Raw genomic sequence first — 15,462 nt, forward strand, 5'->3', positions numbered from 1 at the left:
TCTACGGCAAGCGCGAGCGGACAATCCTATCCAACCGCTAGCACTCCTGTCAGGCAGCGTGTTAGTTTTCGCCGGGCTGTTTGTTTGGGACATGTTGCTTCGGTGATTATTTATCTTAATGTTGTCCTCTTTAATATCATTGTCTCTGCCAACAGTGGTTACAATTGGTGACTGTGTTTAGCTAACACTGATAGCAAGAAAAGCTTTATTCTCTCTAACGGCTAAGCTAATTCTGAGACTAGCATTCATTCAGCTCCTCTCTGTTTACCTGTCCATCCTACACAGGCTCATCGACCTTAACCCTAACATAACCCACATGTCCGTATATGTTAATGATGGTTCAGGTCAGATAAAGTCAGTTAGTTGTGGGATTAGACAATAGTTGAGTTGAACAAGAAGCTGTTTGAATAGCAGGTCGTGTGGTATATAATTTGTTTTGACATGAAGTGTCCTGTTTGTTTTGGAGGATTGCTGTGTGAAGACAAACCTCACCTGAAGACAGCAGGGATGGCTCTGGAGCAGCTCAGTGATGTGGTCCAGAGATGTGTGAGTCCACTACACCTCATCCATCCACCTATCCACTCATCAATAGCCTTCACGTTCCTCCATCTTTCCAAGGTTCTCTATAAACATGTAAACACAATCACTGGAGTCGGTTCATTCAAGTGGTACAAGTAATCTGAGTACAATCATACAGTGAGCAATAGTGGTACATCTTTAGTAGCTGTGTACAGTCCTGTTTTAACACACAGCCTTCGGCCTGCTCCGTTCATGTAGAAGTAAAATATTCCAGTCATAAGTGAATTATACTGTCTATTTTTAATTCCTTTGAGGGAGGTTTAGAGATATATAATAAATGGAATTATTATTAAATGTTTTGGAGTTTAATTACTTTCTTTTTTCCCTTTCGTAGCTTCAGAACAGTTACTAAATTGACAGTGAGGAATGTGATTCAAATGATTGTTTAGTATTTATTTTCTGTAGATCAACACATCGATCAGAATTCTTTTATTACTAAATTACCTCAATGTCACGTCCGTCTTTTCTCCTATTTTAAACCCTTTCATTTGTCTCTTACGCAGCAAGCGCTCCCTGATGACAGCTACACCGCTGAGGACCATGACGTCTTCACGATTGCTGGGCGGACCTGCATTGAGGAGGGAAACAGTGCACAGGTCCTCAGTATTATCCTGGATGAAAAGAATCAGGTACATTGCTCAAAGCTGACCCTTTCAGCACACGCACTCGGTTATAAATATGTAGCATGTTGCTCTACATAACGCTCCCTTATCCCTCTCTCTGTAGGATATAGTCAGATGTATGGGTTGGAATCTGCTGCCTCCCCTGATTCAGGTTTTGCTCAAGAAAGAAGACAAGAACCTTCCTCAATGCCTGGCCATTTTCAACCACCTGCTCAAGGTCTGCTGACCTGCTTCACAGTATCACAGCACTGATAGTGGTCCAGTGGCATCCAAAATACAGTTTATAATCAAAGCTAAACCATTGTCAAATCTAACAGAGTAGACAGGGTGTTGGGATTGAATTGTCCTTATAAGGGTGAACTCTGGTTTTCCAGACTTGTAGGCCCAAGGAGCTGCTGATTGGCCTGTTGGAGCAGCTGGAGCACGATGATCCTGACACCATAGCAGAAAGTCTCCATCTGCTGTTGAACCCTCTACAGAAAGGTGGGGAATATTTCTTTAAATATGCACTCCAATATACTCAACTTTCATTGTCTCACCTCCTCTTCCACTCTCCTGTCTCTTCCTCTCAGTGCTGCTGTGTCTGGGCAGCCGTAAGGCCTCGTCCTTGGGCATGACCCTGGCCTCAGTGCTGGACCAGGTGGCCAAACTGCCTCTACCTCACACCAAGGAGCAAGAGGAGGATGACGTCTTCTCGCTTTGCCGCTGCTGCACGGACCTGATAGCCTTCGTCAGACCTTTCGTCCTCGAGGTCAGGCAAAACCGCCCGAATGGGGAGGAGCTGAGCGAGAACACAAACAAGATGCAGAGTGGACTGGACACTGATAAAGAGGATGAACTGAGGACAGAGCTGCTGAAGTTGTGAGTGAGAAATGTTTCATGTTTCAGATGTTTCAGTAATGGAGTCCAGGTTGACACAGTGTCTTTTTCTGCTCTGCAGCTGCATGAAGACTCTGAGTCACCCTTTGTTGGAGGTACAGCTCAAAGATCCTGACACTCTGGCTGTGTCTCCCCTCAGGGATTTTGCCACAGAGATTCTGGTATGTTATCTTTAAACATTATGAAGTAAAGAGCAGATGTCCTGTAACCTTTAGGATAAATGTTGCGATGGATCGTTTGTGTTTTCCGCAGAATACCCTCAGTGCTATCGGAGAGTCCCTCTCCAGTCTCGTGTACCAGCCTCTGCTGAAGAGAAAACAGGTTCCAGGCTTTCTGGAGGAGGAGGTGCGTTATCCTAAAGAGTCTCTGGCCAGCCTGGCTCACCTGGTGTTCGTCCACCACCTGGCTGCGGATACATTCCCTAGTGTTTTCAGGTAATATAGAAATGATATCTATGATCGTAGAGAACTTCTATAATCTATAGAATGAGTTTCTATGATGACGGCTCATAGAGTCTGAATGGTGGATTGTTACATCCCAACTCCCTCTGTTTCTTTCCAGTCCTGTGTTCTGTCTACGGTGTAACATGGAGCACGTCTGCCTCCTGTTGTCCAGGTGAATGCACTGTATGGAATAATATTACAATATTTCTGTACTGTGCTGTTGCAGCTGTTCACCGTCTGACTGCAGTTGGATTTGACATAAATGACACAAGTAATACCACAATGTATCACACACTGCATTTGTTCTCAAATTAAGATATCTAAAAGGACACAGTATATTTCATGGTATGTCAGCTAAAATATATGGTAGGGTCACAAGAAAAAAGAGCACTTTTTCCTAAATTAAGTTTCCGTTACACATTGAAATCTCCCGTTTAAAAACCGCTATTTAACCACTCCTCACACACCATATATCTCCGATTTTAAATGAACAATTTACAACATGCCTGCGTATGTAGAATAATAAGTATAACTGCCAAACTGAATAAATACAGATGTTAATGTTTGAAGTTGGATCTTGTGTGTTTGAGATACACACAATAATCTATTTTCAATTTCTTTTTGTCAGAATGGAGGAGACAAGGATTCAGAAAGGACTGGTGAGTCAACCTGAAACACAGAATTAAAGATTTTTTATTGTTGCATCATTCTGGATATTCAGGAAGACACAAATATTCAGAATGAAAGTCAGTAGGTTTGAAAGTTTACCAGAAAGACAGCAAGGCTGTAATGCTCACTAAACATCAGTAAAATTCAATGGATGGATGAAAAGAGGGAGAGCCTTGTTTTTATATATATATATATATATATATATATATATGGCCACTGTACAGAGTTCATCCTCTGTACAGTGGCCATTTTAGGCTCAGTTTGTCTGATTCAGCTCAACTTCTATCAGTGCTGGAGCCTTTTGTCTGATTGATGTGTGTTTCCCATCACTCAGGAGCTTTATGAGAAGAGTCTTGTGCGGGTACCAGACTGCAGCCTTCCTGCAGATCTGTTGGAGATCAAAACCTTCCTCACAGTCCCTCAGGTGAACACAGTTTGGTTCAGTTTTTACTCTGCTGTGCTGCTACTTCTTGTGGTGTGGTGCTGTTTTACTGGCACTGTTTGTATCACACTCACTTATTAATTTCAGTGTTTATTTTCAGAACTTAGTGAAGGTTATGACAATGTGTCCAAGGCATGATTTGGTAAGTCTTAACATTTGTGGATAAATGTTACTATGTACAAAATGTGTTTTACAAAGTGCATTTATGTAGGTGTAATTGTAATACCATAGATAATGGACTCATTGACTGTAGCTTTGAAATTACCATGCATGCATTTCATTTAAATGTATTATTCTCTTTAAAATTAGATATATTTTCTTATTTCTTCTTTGTTAACAGAGGACTAGAGGTCTGAAGGTGTTCCAGCAGAGCATTGATAAATTTAACACTGAAGCCAAGTACAATTTTTTCCGGTAAGCTTCCACCTTTCCTCCTTGAACTCATCAGAAACATCTCTCTCTGTCCCACCCCTGAATGTAATGACTTTTATCATGTCATCTTGTTACAGGTACATGCTGACCACCAGTAATCACTCAGGAGTCGAGGGCTACGTCATCAAAAACATCAAGAATCAGATAGACGTTGCCCTGCAGGTGAGTTGCTGCTTTAAACTGAATGTTGGCTGTTAGCTTTGTTGTCATTTTCACAGGTTTTGGTGCAGTAACTAAGAGCTGAGAGGCAGTGTGGTTTATAAGGCCAAGTAAAATCTGTCTTTGTCTCTGTCTGTCTGTCCTCAGCCAGGTAACAGTAACACCTGGTTTGAGGGGGTTCACCTGCTCCCTCTGCTGCGCAAGGTTCTCATTCTCCCAGACGGTCCGGAGACCGACCTCCTGCAGTACCTGGACAGGTCAGCACACACATACTCTAACACTCCATATAACACTCCATTCATCTGTTCTCTCAACTGCTTATCCTGCACAGCGACCTGGAGCCTGTCCCAGTATGCACTGGATGAGAGGCAGGGTCAATAAGCAAGAAGCAAACACATTATACTGTCAAAGGAAAATGACAAAGCCAGAGTGAGCTTCTTCCTCTGTGCTGCAAGATTTAAAAAAATTAAAAGATGTTTGTTGATTGATTTAATCACTGACATATGATGTGAAATATGTTTCAATGAATACAGCTAAAGTGATGGCTGTGCCTCAGAAGGACACTGGTCTAAAAGCCTAGGATTTTAAAAAGTGTTTTATTTTTGAATGAAACATTTTTTTTCCAAGAAATGGATGATTGTTTTCAACCTTGTGTTGCACTTAAAACAGTGAATGACACATTACTTAATTATAGGCCATTGATTACCATGCATACAGGTCATCTTTTCATGAAGTAAAATGGAAACAATCCTTTTAAAATGGACATTTCTAATATTGGCGAGTAGTAATTTTCCTAACAAACACATAAATTGATACAATCCTCTAGATTTGTCTTTTTTAAAGCATTATGACCATCATACACACTGAGCGGGACATTTTACAGTTATCAGTGCTCTCTGGGGGAAAAACTATGTAATGTTGACTCTGTTTCAAATTTACCTCAAACCTAGTCTGGCATGTCTGCACACACAAAAAGCTAGTGTTGGCCGATTTATTGTTATAGCTCTAGTTTAATGTTCTGGAAATAATAGTATGCGAGTAAGTCGACCAAGTTTCAGGATTAACGGTCATGCTTCTCTCTCTGTGTTGTTTTCCTCAGAGTTATGGAGTCTCTGAACCTGCTGCGTTACCTGGTCATCAGAGACAAAGTGACAGAGAACCAGGTGAGTATAACAGCAGTGTAGGTGTGTTGATCTGTTTCACACTTGAGCCAAACAATGACTCAACATGCTGTCAATGGTTGTTTTATAAGATCTTTAGGTCGTGGACGGATGGTTTACTGAGCAGGTGTACTAGAGACAGACTCAGGGGCCAGATAAGGGTTAGGGGTCCTGGACCAGAGCCTCTGTATGAAGTGACTGTTAACATTTCTTGTTTGAAAGACAATCAAATGAATGCAAAGAGACGCATGTAAAAAATAGCCACAAAACTATGTCAACAGAAAACAAAATGACTAAAGAAGCGACATGTACAAGGGATGTAAAATGCAAAACATGTGAAAATAGACTGAAATCTACTGAAAACAGATGCAAAATGACACTAAAATAACCACAGTCTCTTTCTATCTATCAATCTTGTTGTTTGGTAATGTAGCGAGGAGTGGGGGCTTTTACATGTCTGTGCCCAGGGGCCCATTGTCTCATAATCAGTCCAAGATTGAGGTGAATGAAATTTCTCCAGTGCTGCTCCAAACATGGACAATGACATTTGAAAACTCACCTCTATTAACCCGAGAGTTTCTGAATCCCAGAGTGAATCTGTACCAGGTCGGTGAGGCCAGTTACAGCCAGCCTCATCTTTACTCCACTCATCACATCGCTGTTCTCATCTTGCAGACAGGGATCTGGACAGAGCTGTATAAGATAGAGGATACATTCATGAAGCCTCTGCGTGTCGGCGTGAACATGTCAAGAGCTCACTACGAGAGGGAGCTGCTCAACACCATGGAGGCCAAGAAGAGCAAGGCCAAAGGTCAGACCAACACTTCAGAACTTAAACTGAGAAAAATATTAACACTCCATATTTCATAGTTAAGATGGTTTCATTCTCTGCTCGGTCTGACTGCATACCCAGGCCTAACAAAACACAACCTTGTGATAGTCATTTTTTTCCAATCCGCCTGTACTAAACATACAACACACACCACCATCCACCCTAATGCAGAGGTGACAAATGTTTTGTTTTCCACAGAGGGGTCAATGCTTTCTGTGTCTGTTGGTGACGAGAAGCTGCCTAACATGACATCAGAGTCACAGATTCAGGTCAGCCATTGTCTCACTTCCATATGACAACCAAATAGTGTTTGTGTGGAATTGACTTGACTGGAATTTTTATGTGTCCTCTCAGGCTCTGCACTCAGCCCTGCATACATTCGACATGATCGAGAGCGTGCTGGTGCGGATAGAGGAGCTCATCGACGTGAGAGAAAATCTTTAGACTGAGTTTCAATTGCCACACATCCTCACCTGTCTCAGGACCTAACGGATAAAAAAAGCCTTCAACTGATCTGTTGATTTATGTTAAAGAAGATAAATCAGCTGTTGATGCATCACTTCAAACAGTTAAACCATGCAACCACTAGTTTTTTTTGATACTGTATTTCAAGTGTTGTTTCCAGCAGGTCTGCTTGGTATCAAAAATCAAGTATTACTGTAAAACATTTCAAACAGTGTCTATAAAACCAAAACCAAATTAAAGCTGCGAGCAGCGTTGAACGGGCCCTCGCACCCGGCGCCCGTCGGGGGAGCAGCGACCGCGGGACCCCGGCAACCGCGGGGTCGACACAGGTCGCAGGGCACACGCTGGCGTAACAGTTCACACTTCCGAGATGTAAAAATTTTAAATAAAAGCTTTTATGCTAATTATTTTCTGTGATAATATTTTTCAGAGCTCATCATCTGTGACAGCTCTTGGCTCTCCTGACTGTAACCTCTCTGTGGCAGCTTCTCACAGACTCAATCAACTCCTCTTCCCCTCCCCCCTCAAACACAAACACAAACACACACACACACACAGATACCCCCTCCCAAAAGGAGATAAAACTCAGTTTTAACTTGAGTTTACAAGCTTTGAGCTTTGAGCAAAAGCATTTTTTTTAAGTTCTGTTATTGGGTGCATATATAAATCATTTATGCTTAAACAAGGCTTATAATGAAGTTATTTGAACAGTGAATATCTCATCTGCCTAAAGTCAGGGCGAAGCCACTAACCAGCTGTAGGGATGGGTATCATTAGGATTTTATCTTTATCCATACAGACCCCTATCAGTCCAGCTCAGACTGTTACTGGTTTAAGAGAGTGAAGTTTATAGCAATTTGCAAAATTTGGAGATTAGTGACAAACTAACCAGTTAGACCACATACAGACAAGCTTTCATTTTAGCTGTTAGTAACAGTTTGCCATGAGCTTAACCAGCGTGCTGTGCTTCGTGTTAAACATGTCATGAGACTGTGGACAATGCTGAAAATATTACTTTACTAACTACTGGCCGAACAGGCGCTTTTACAAAGAAAAGGTAAAGGCCAGCAGCTTTTACTTTTCAATGCACTTGTCGTCAACTTGAGTGGCTTATATTCAGCTGGTTCACCTCGACGCCGGTGGATGTAGACGTGCACTTTTCCTGTCGCCGTACACTGTGTAACATGAAAATATCAGCCGACCCCTTGTGAAATTTCCTAACTGATCAAAACCAAACTGTAAAGACTTTGGTCAAGGGGAGACATATGGTAAGATTACATGAATTCAAAATAACCTACAATTCCTTCAAATTAATTTGAAGCCAGTTTAATTTTTTGAGCCAGCTTTGACATCTGCAGATATGAGTTTCTGAAGAGGGGCCTGCTGAGGTTAGATGTGCTGAATAATATCCATTTTCATATCAGAAAAAACACTGCATTAAACATTGTCTTAGCTCACTGAGCTGAGGTCAACAGGTAATATAACCAACCTGTGAGGTGGCTCACCCCCGTAAGATAAACACATAAATGATCCCTGATAGAACCGATAATTAAAGGCACATCAGTGACAGGGAATGCTATTAAAACTAAACTATAAACTGGTGACATTAACTGCAAAAGAAGATTTTTATTGATACATTTCAGGTAGAATTTAGTTTTCAATAAGGAAAATGCTGTAAGAAACCTGAATTTGTTGCAACAAATTTAAAATAAAAGCTTTTATGCTAATTATTTTCTGTGATAATATTTTTCAGAGCTCATCATCTGTGACAGCTCTTGGCTCTCCTGACTGTAACCTCCCTGTGGCAGCTTCTCACAGACTCAATCAACTCCTCTTCCCCTCCCCCCTCAAACACACACACACAGACACACACACACAGAGACCCCCTTCCAAAAACCCATCAAAGAGTAATACAATGGCTCCATCTGTAGGATAAAGTAGAGAGTCGCAACAGGAAGTTACCCCAAAATCTGAGGTTTCAAACAGGAAGTTGGGTTTCCGAACTTTGACGGGCCAGAACCGGCACACGCTTCGACCCAAACTCACAATTTTCGGAGCCAGTCTTCCAAAAATTCTCAAGGAGGGGCTGACAACATTTGAAGTGAATCTGGTCACCCGTCTAGAAACTGGACATCACACTATAAAATATGTCATTTCCTGCTATAAATAGGTGGCGCTACAACAATTGTATGAATATTGACATATGGATGTGTGCAGATAGGTACCATTAACAATCCTGTAAAGTTTGATGCAGTTTGGACAAAGTATGGCCGAAATATAGCAAAAATAAAGCAACTTCCTGTTTCGTGGCGAGTAATCGAACTTTGAGGGGCCATAACTTCCACGCCCTTCAACAAAAACTCAAAATCTGCCGCAATTTAACATCGTCTATGTCTTAAGAACATACTATTAAGTTTTGAAGTCAATGGGATAATGCGTCTAGGACTAGTTCGCGTTCAAGCGACCCCTGGAAATGGCCAAAAACACACAATTTTTTCACCTTCCGGTCAAAATAAAAATACTTTCTGTTGGGTTTAGAATATGGCTCCAAGAGACTTTTTGGTGCGTCATGGGATGTTACATATGTGTGCAGATTTTCAGATTTTTAGGCGCAACGGGCTTGAGGGGCTGTTCCGTTAAAAATGTAGGTGGCGCTACCGAGGCCATTTTGCCACACCCATGCTCAAGACCCCTAAATTCTTAAATTTTTCGCCGTGCCTGACGCGTCTGCAAATTTTCAGGAGTTTTGACGCATTTTAAGGCCCTCAAAAAGGCGATCAAAGAGGCGGAAAAAGAAGAAAAAAAATAATAATAATAATAATTAAAGCTGCGAGCAGCGTTGAACGGGCCCTCGCACCCGGCGCCCGTCGGGGGAGCGGCGACCGCGGGACCCCGGCAACCGCGGGGTCAACGCAGGTCGCAGGGCACACGCTGGCGTAACAGTTCACACTTCCCAGATGTAAAAATTTTAAATAAAAGCTTTTACGCTAATTATTTTCTGTGATAATATTTTTCAGAGCTCATCATCTGTGACAGCTCTTGGCTCTCTTGACTGTAACCTCTCTGTGGCAGCTTCTCACAGACTCAATCAACTCCTCTTCCCCTCCCCCCTCAAACACAAACACAAACACACACACACACACACACACAAACACAGAGAGAGATACCCCCTCCCAAAAGGAGATAAAACTCAGTTTTAACTTGAGTTTACAAGCTTTGAGCTTTGAGCAAAAGCATTTTTTTAAGTTCTGTTATTGGGTGCATATATAAATCATTTATGCTTAAACAAGGCTTATAATGAAGTTATTTGAACAGTGAATATCTCATCTGCCTAAAGTCAGGGCGAAGCCACTAACCAGCTGTAGGGATGGGTATCATTAGGATTTTATCTTTATCCATACAGACCCCTATCAGTCCAGCTCAGACTGTTACTGGTTTAAGAGAGTGAAGTTTATAGCAATTTGCAAAATTTGGAGATTAGTGACAAACTAACCAGTTAGACTACATACAGACAAGCTTTCATTTTAGCTGTTAGTAACAGTTTGCCATGAGCTTAACCAGCGTGCTGTGCTTCCTGTTAAACATGTCATGAGACTGTGGACAACGCTGAAAATATTACTTTACTAACTACTGGCCAAACAGGCGCTTTGACAAAGAAAAGGTAAAGGCCAGCAGCTTTTACTTTTCAATGCACTTGTCGTCAACTTGAGTGGCTTATATTCAGCTGGTTCACCTCGACGCTGGAGGACCTAGTGAACTTTTCCTGTCGCCGTACACTGAGTAACACGAAAAAATCAGCTGACCCCGTGTGAAATTTCCTAACTGATCAAAACCAAACTGTAAAGACAGCATCAATCCACGCTCAGCTTTGGTCAAGGGGAGACATATGGTAAGATTACATGAATTCATGTAATCTTCTTTGAGACTACAATTTCAGACTTAACTAAGTCATTCACTAGTGTCTTGGCAGCGTTTATGGGTTCTTTAGACAGGTCTCTAACTGGTTTTCTTTCCAGGGTCATTGAAATCTTTGGCTTCCTACCTCTGCCAGGCTTGTTCTGCACAGTGTGGCTCTCCTTGAATTTCTCGGTGACGCTTCTCATTTGAGTTCTTGACGCTTGGAAATGCTGTTATAACTTTGTATATCCTTCTCCTGCTTCCTAAGCATCGACAATTCTTCAAGTCTACAGTGATTTCCTTAGTTTTTGGCATGATGCTTTCTCAAGTGACAGCTCAAATCTTAACTGAAGTTTTTATACCGCGTGTAAAGCAGCTCTTGGCTCTCCTGACTGTAACCTCTCTGTGGCAGCTTCTCACAGACTCAATCAACTCTTCTTCCCCTCCCCCCTCAAACACAAACACAAACACAAACACACACACACACACACACACACACACACACACAGACACACACACACAGAGACCCCCTTCCAAAAACCCATCAAAGAGTAATACAATGGCTCCATCTATAGGATAAAGTAGAGAGTCGCAACAGGAAGTTACCCCAAAATCTGAGGTTTCAAACAGGAAGTTGGGTTTCCGAACTTTGACGGGCCAGAACCGGCACACGCTTCGACCAAAACTCACAATTTTCGGAGCCAGTCTTCCAAAAAATTCCTCAAGGAGGGGCTGACAACATTTGAAGTGAATCTGGTCACCCGTCTAGAAACTGGACATCACACTATAAAATATGTCATTTCCTGCTATAAATAGGTGGCGCTACAACAATTGTATGAATATTGACATATGGATGTGTGCAGATAGGTACCATTAACAATCCTGTAAAGTTTGATGCAGTTTGGACAAAGTATGGCCGAAATATAGCAAAAATAAAGCAACTTCCTGTTTCGTGGCGAGTAATCGAACTTTGAGGGGCCATAACTTCCACGCCCTTCAACAAAAACTCAAAATCTGCCGCAATTTAACATCGTCTATGTCTTAAGAACATACTATTAAGTTTTGAAGTCAATCGGATAATGCGTCTAGGACTAGTTCGCGTTCAAGCGACCCCTGGAAATGGCCAAAAACACACAATTTTTTCACCTTCCGGTCAAAATAAAAATACTTTCTGTTGGGTTTAGAATATGGCTCCAAGAGACTTTTTGGTGCGTCATGGGATGTTACATATGTGTGCAGATTTTCAGATTTTTAGGCGCAACGGGCTTGAGGGGCTGTTCCGTTTAAAAATGTAGGTGGCGCTACCGAGGCCATTTTACCACACCCATGCTCAAGACCCCTAAATTATTAAATTTTTCGCCGTGCCTGACGCGTCTGCAAATTTTGGTAAGTTTTCACGCATGTTAAGGCCCTCAAAAAGCCGATCTAAGAGGCGGAAAAAGAAGAAAAAAAATAATAATAATAATAATAATAATAATTAAAGCTGCGAGCAGCGTTGAACGGGCCCTCGCACCCGGCGTCCGTCGGGGGAGCGGCGACCGCGGGACCCCGGCAACCGCGGGGTCAACGCAGGTCGCAGGGCACACGCTGGCGTAACAGTTCACACTTCCCAGATGTAAAAATTTTAAATAAAAGCTTTTATGCTAATTATTTTCTGTGATAATATTATTCAGAGCTCATCATCTGTGACAGATCATGGCTCTATTGACTGTAACCTCCCTGTGGCAGCTTCTCACAGACACAATCAACTCCTCTTCCCCTCCCCCCTCAGACACACACAGACACACACACACAGAGACCCCCTTCCAAAAACCCATCAAAGAGTAATACAATGGCTCCATCTGTAGGATAAAGTAGAGAGTCGCAACAGGAAGTTACCCCAAAATCTGAGGTTTCAAACAGGAAGTTGGGTTTCCGAACTTTGACGGGCCAGAACCGGCACACGCTTCGACCCAAACTCACAATTTTCGGAGCCAGTCTTCCAAAAATCCTTAAGTCTGTCCTGACAACATTTGAAGTGAATCTGGTCACCCGTCTAGAAACTGGACATCACACTATAAAATATGTCATTTCCTGCTATAAATAGGTGGTGCTACAACAATTGTATGAATATTGACATATGGATGTGTGCAGATAGGTACCATTAACAATCCTGTAAAGTTTGATGCAGTTTGGACAAAGTATGGCCGAAATATAGCAAATTTAAAGCAACTTCCTGTTTTGTGGCGAGTGATCGAACTTTGAGGGGCCATAACTTCCACGCCCTTCAATGAAAAGTCCGAAACTTTTGCAATTTAACTTCGTCTATGTCTTAAGAACAAATTATCAAATTTTGAAGTCAATCGGATAATGCGTCTAGGACTAGTTCGCGTTCAAGCGACCCCTGGAAATGGCCAAAAACACACAATTTTTTCACCTTCCGGTCAAAATAAAAATACTTTCTGTTGGGTTTAGAATATGGCTCCAAGAGACTTTTTGGTGCGTCATGGGATGTTACATATGTGTGCAGATTTTCAGATTTTTAGGCGCAACGGGCTTGAGGGGCTGTTCCGTTAAAAATGTAGGTGGCGCTACCGAGGCCATTTTGCCACACCCATGCTCAAGACCCCTAAATTCTTAAATTTTTCGCCGTGCCTGACGCGTCTGCAAATTTTCAGGAGTTTTGACGCATGTTAAGGCCCTCAAAAAGGCGATCAAAGAGGCGGAAAAAGAAGAAAAAAAATAATAATAATAATAATAATAATAAACCGAACGAAAACAAGAGGGTCCTTGCAACTCGTTGCATGGCCCCGTTGGGCCCACGCAACTCGTTGCTCGGGCCCTAATTAAAGCTGCGAGCAGCGTTGAACGGGCCCTCGCACCCGGCGCCCGTCGGGGGAGCGGCGACCGCGGGACCCCGGCAACCGCGGGGTCAACGCAGGTCGCAGGGCACACGCTGGCGTAACAGTTCACACTTCCGAGATGTAAAAATTTTAAATAAAAGCTTTTACGCTAATTATTTTCTGTGATAATATTTTTCAGAGCTCATCATCTGTGACAGCTCTTGGCTCTCTTGACTGTAACCTCCCTGTGGCAGCTTCTCACAGACTCAATCAACTCCTCTTCCCCTCCCCCCTCAAACACAAACACAAACACACACACACACACACACACACACACACACACACAGATACCCCCTCCCAAAAGGAGATAAAACTCAGTTTTAACTTGAGTTTACAAGCTTTGAGCTTTGAGCAAAAGCATTTTTTTTAAGTTCTGTTATTGGGTGCATATATAAATCATTTATGCTTAAACAAGGCTTATAATGAAGTTATTTGAACAGTGAATATCTCATCTGCCTAAAGTCAGGGCGAAGCCACTAACCAGCTGTAGGGATGGGTATCATTAGGATTTTATCTTTATCCATACAGACCCCTATCAGTCCAGCTCAGACTGTTACTGGTTTAAGAGAGTGAAGTTTATAGCAATTTGCAAAATTTGGAGTTTAGTGACAAACTAACCAGTTAGACTACATACAGACAAGCTTTCATTTTAGCTGTTAGTAACAGTTTGCCATGAGCTTAACCAGCGTGCTGTGCTTCCTGTTAAACATGTCATGAGACTGTGGACAAGGCTGAAAATATTACTTTACTAACTACTTGCCGAACAGGCGCTTTGACAAAGAAAAGGTAAAGGCCAGCAGCTTTTACTTTTCAATGCACTTGTCGTCAACTTGAGTGGCTTATATTCAGCTGGTTCACCTCGACGCCCGTGGACCTAGTGCACTTTTCCTGTCGCCGTACACTGAGTAACACGAAAAAATCAGCTGACCCCGTGTGAAATTTCCTAACTGATCAAAACCAAACTGTAAAGACAGCATCAATCCACGCTCAGCTTTGGTCAAGGGGAGACATATGGGAGAAGATGAGTAGAGAGATGGAAAGAAACAGAAAGGGTGATGGAGAAAGATTACATGAATTCAAAATAACCTACAATTCCTTAAAATTAATTTGAAGCCAGTTTAATTTTTTGAGCCAGCTTTGACATCTGCAGATATGAGTTTCTGAAGAGGGGCCTGCTGAGGTTAGATGTGCTGAATAATATCCATTTTCATATCAGAAAAAACACTGCATTAAACATTGTCTTAGCTCACTGAGCTGAGGTCAACAGGTAATATAACCAACCTGTGAGGTGGCTCACCCCCGTAAGATAAACACATAAATGATCCCTGATAGAACCGATAATTAAAGGCACATCAGTGACAGGGAATGCTATTAAAACTAAACTATAAACTGGTGACATTAACTGCAAAAGAAGATTTTTATTGATACATTTCAGGTAGAATTTAGTTTTCAATAAGGAAAATGCTGTAAGAAACCTGAATTTGTTGCAACAAATTTAAAATAAAAGCTTTTATGCTAATTATTTTCTGTGATAATATTTTTCAGAACTCATCATCTGTGACAGCTCATGGCTCTCTTGACTGTAACCTCCCTGTGGCAGCTTCTCACAGACTCAATCAACTCCTCTTCCCCTCCCCCCTCAAACACACACACACAGACACACACACACAGAGACCCCCTTCCAAAAACCCATCAAAGAGTAATACAATGGCTCCATCTGTAGGATAAAGTAGAGAGTCGCAACAGGAAGTTACCCCAAAATCTGAGGTTTCAAACAGGAAGTTGGGTTTCCGAACTTTGACGGGCCAGAACCGGCACACGCTTCGACCCAAACTCACAATTTTCGGAGCCAGTCTTCCAAAAATTGTCAAGGAGGGGCTGACAACATTTGAAGTGAATCTGGTCACCCGTCTAGAAACTGGACATCACACTATAAAATATGTCATTTCCTGCTATAAATAGGTGGCGCTACAACAATTGTATGAATATTGACATATGGA

At 42.1% G+C, this 15,462-nt stretch overlaps 1 protein-coding gene across 1 annotated transcript; it reads left to right on the plus strand.

The window, feature by feature from the left end:
* The first annotated feature begins 6 nt into the window (after positions 1 to 6).
* On the plus strand, positions 7 to 7,087 carry glmna (glomulin, FKBP associated protein a). The gene is made up of 19 exons (XM_018677148.2): positions 7 to 102; positions 467 to 546; positions 1,083 to 1,208; positions 1,306 to 1,419; positions 1,577 to 1,685; positions 1,775 to 2,063; positions 2,143 to 2,242; positions 2,334 to 2,515; positions 2,643 to 2,696; positions 3,153 to 3,183; positions 3,528 to 3,617; positions 3,736 to 3,777; positions 3,976 to 4,049; positions 4,145 to 4,229; positions 4,374 to 4,483; positions 5,326 to 5,389; positions 6,062 to 6,197; positions 6,417 to 6,487; positions 6,573 to 7,087. The coding sequence occupies exons 2-19, from the start codon at positions 508 to 510 to the stop codon at positions 6,660 to 6,662; spliced, it is 1,806 nt and encodes a 601-aa protein (XP_018532664.1). The 5' UTR covers positions 7 to 102; positions 467 to 507; the 3' UTR covers positions 6,663 to 7,087.
* The last annotated feature ends 8,375 nt before the right edge of the window (positions 7,088 to 15,462 follow it).

Source organism: Lates calcarifer, linkage group LG4, assembly GCF_001640805.2.
Source record: "Lates calcarifer isolate ASB-BC8 linkage group LG4, TLL_Latcal_v3, whole genome shotgun sequence".
Taxonomy (NCBI): Eukaryota; Metazoa; Chordata; class Actinopteri; family Centropomidae; genus Lates; species Lates calcarifer.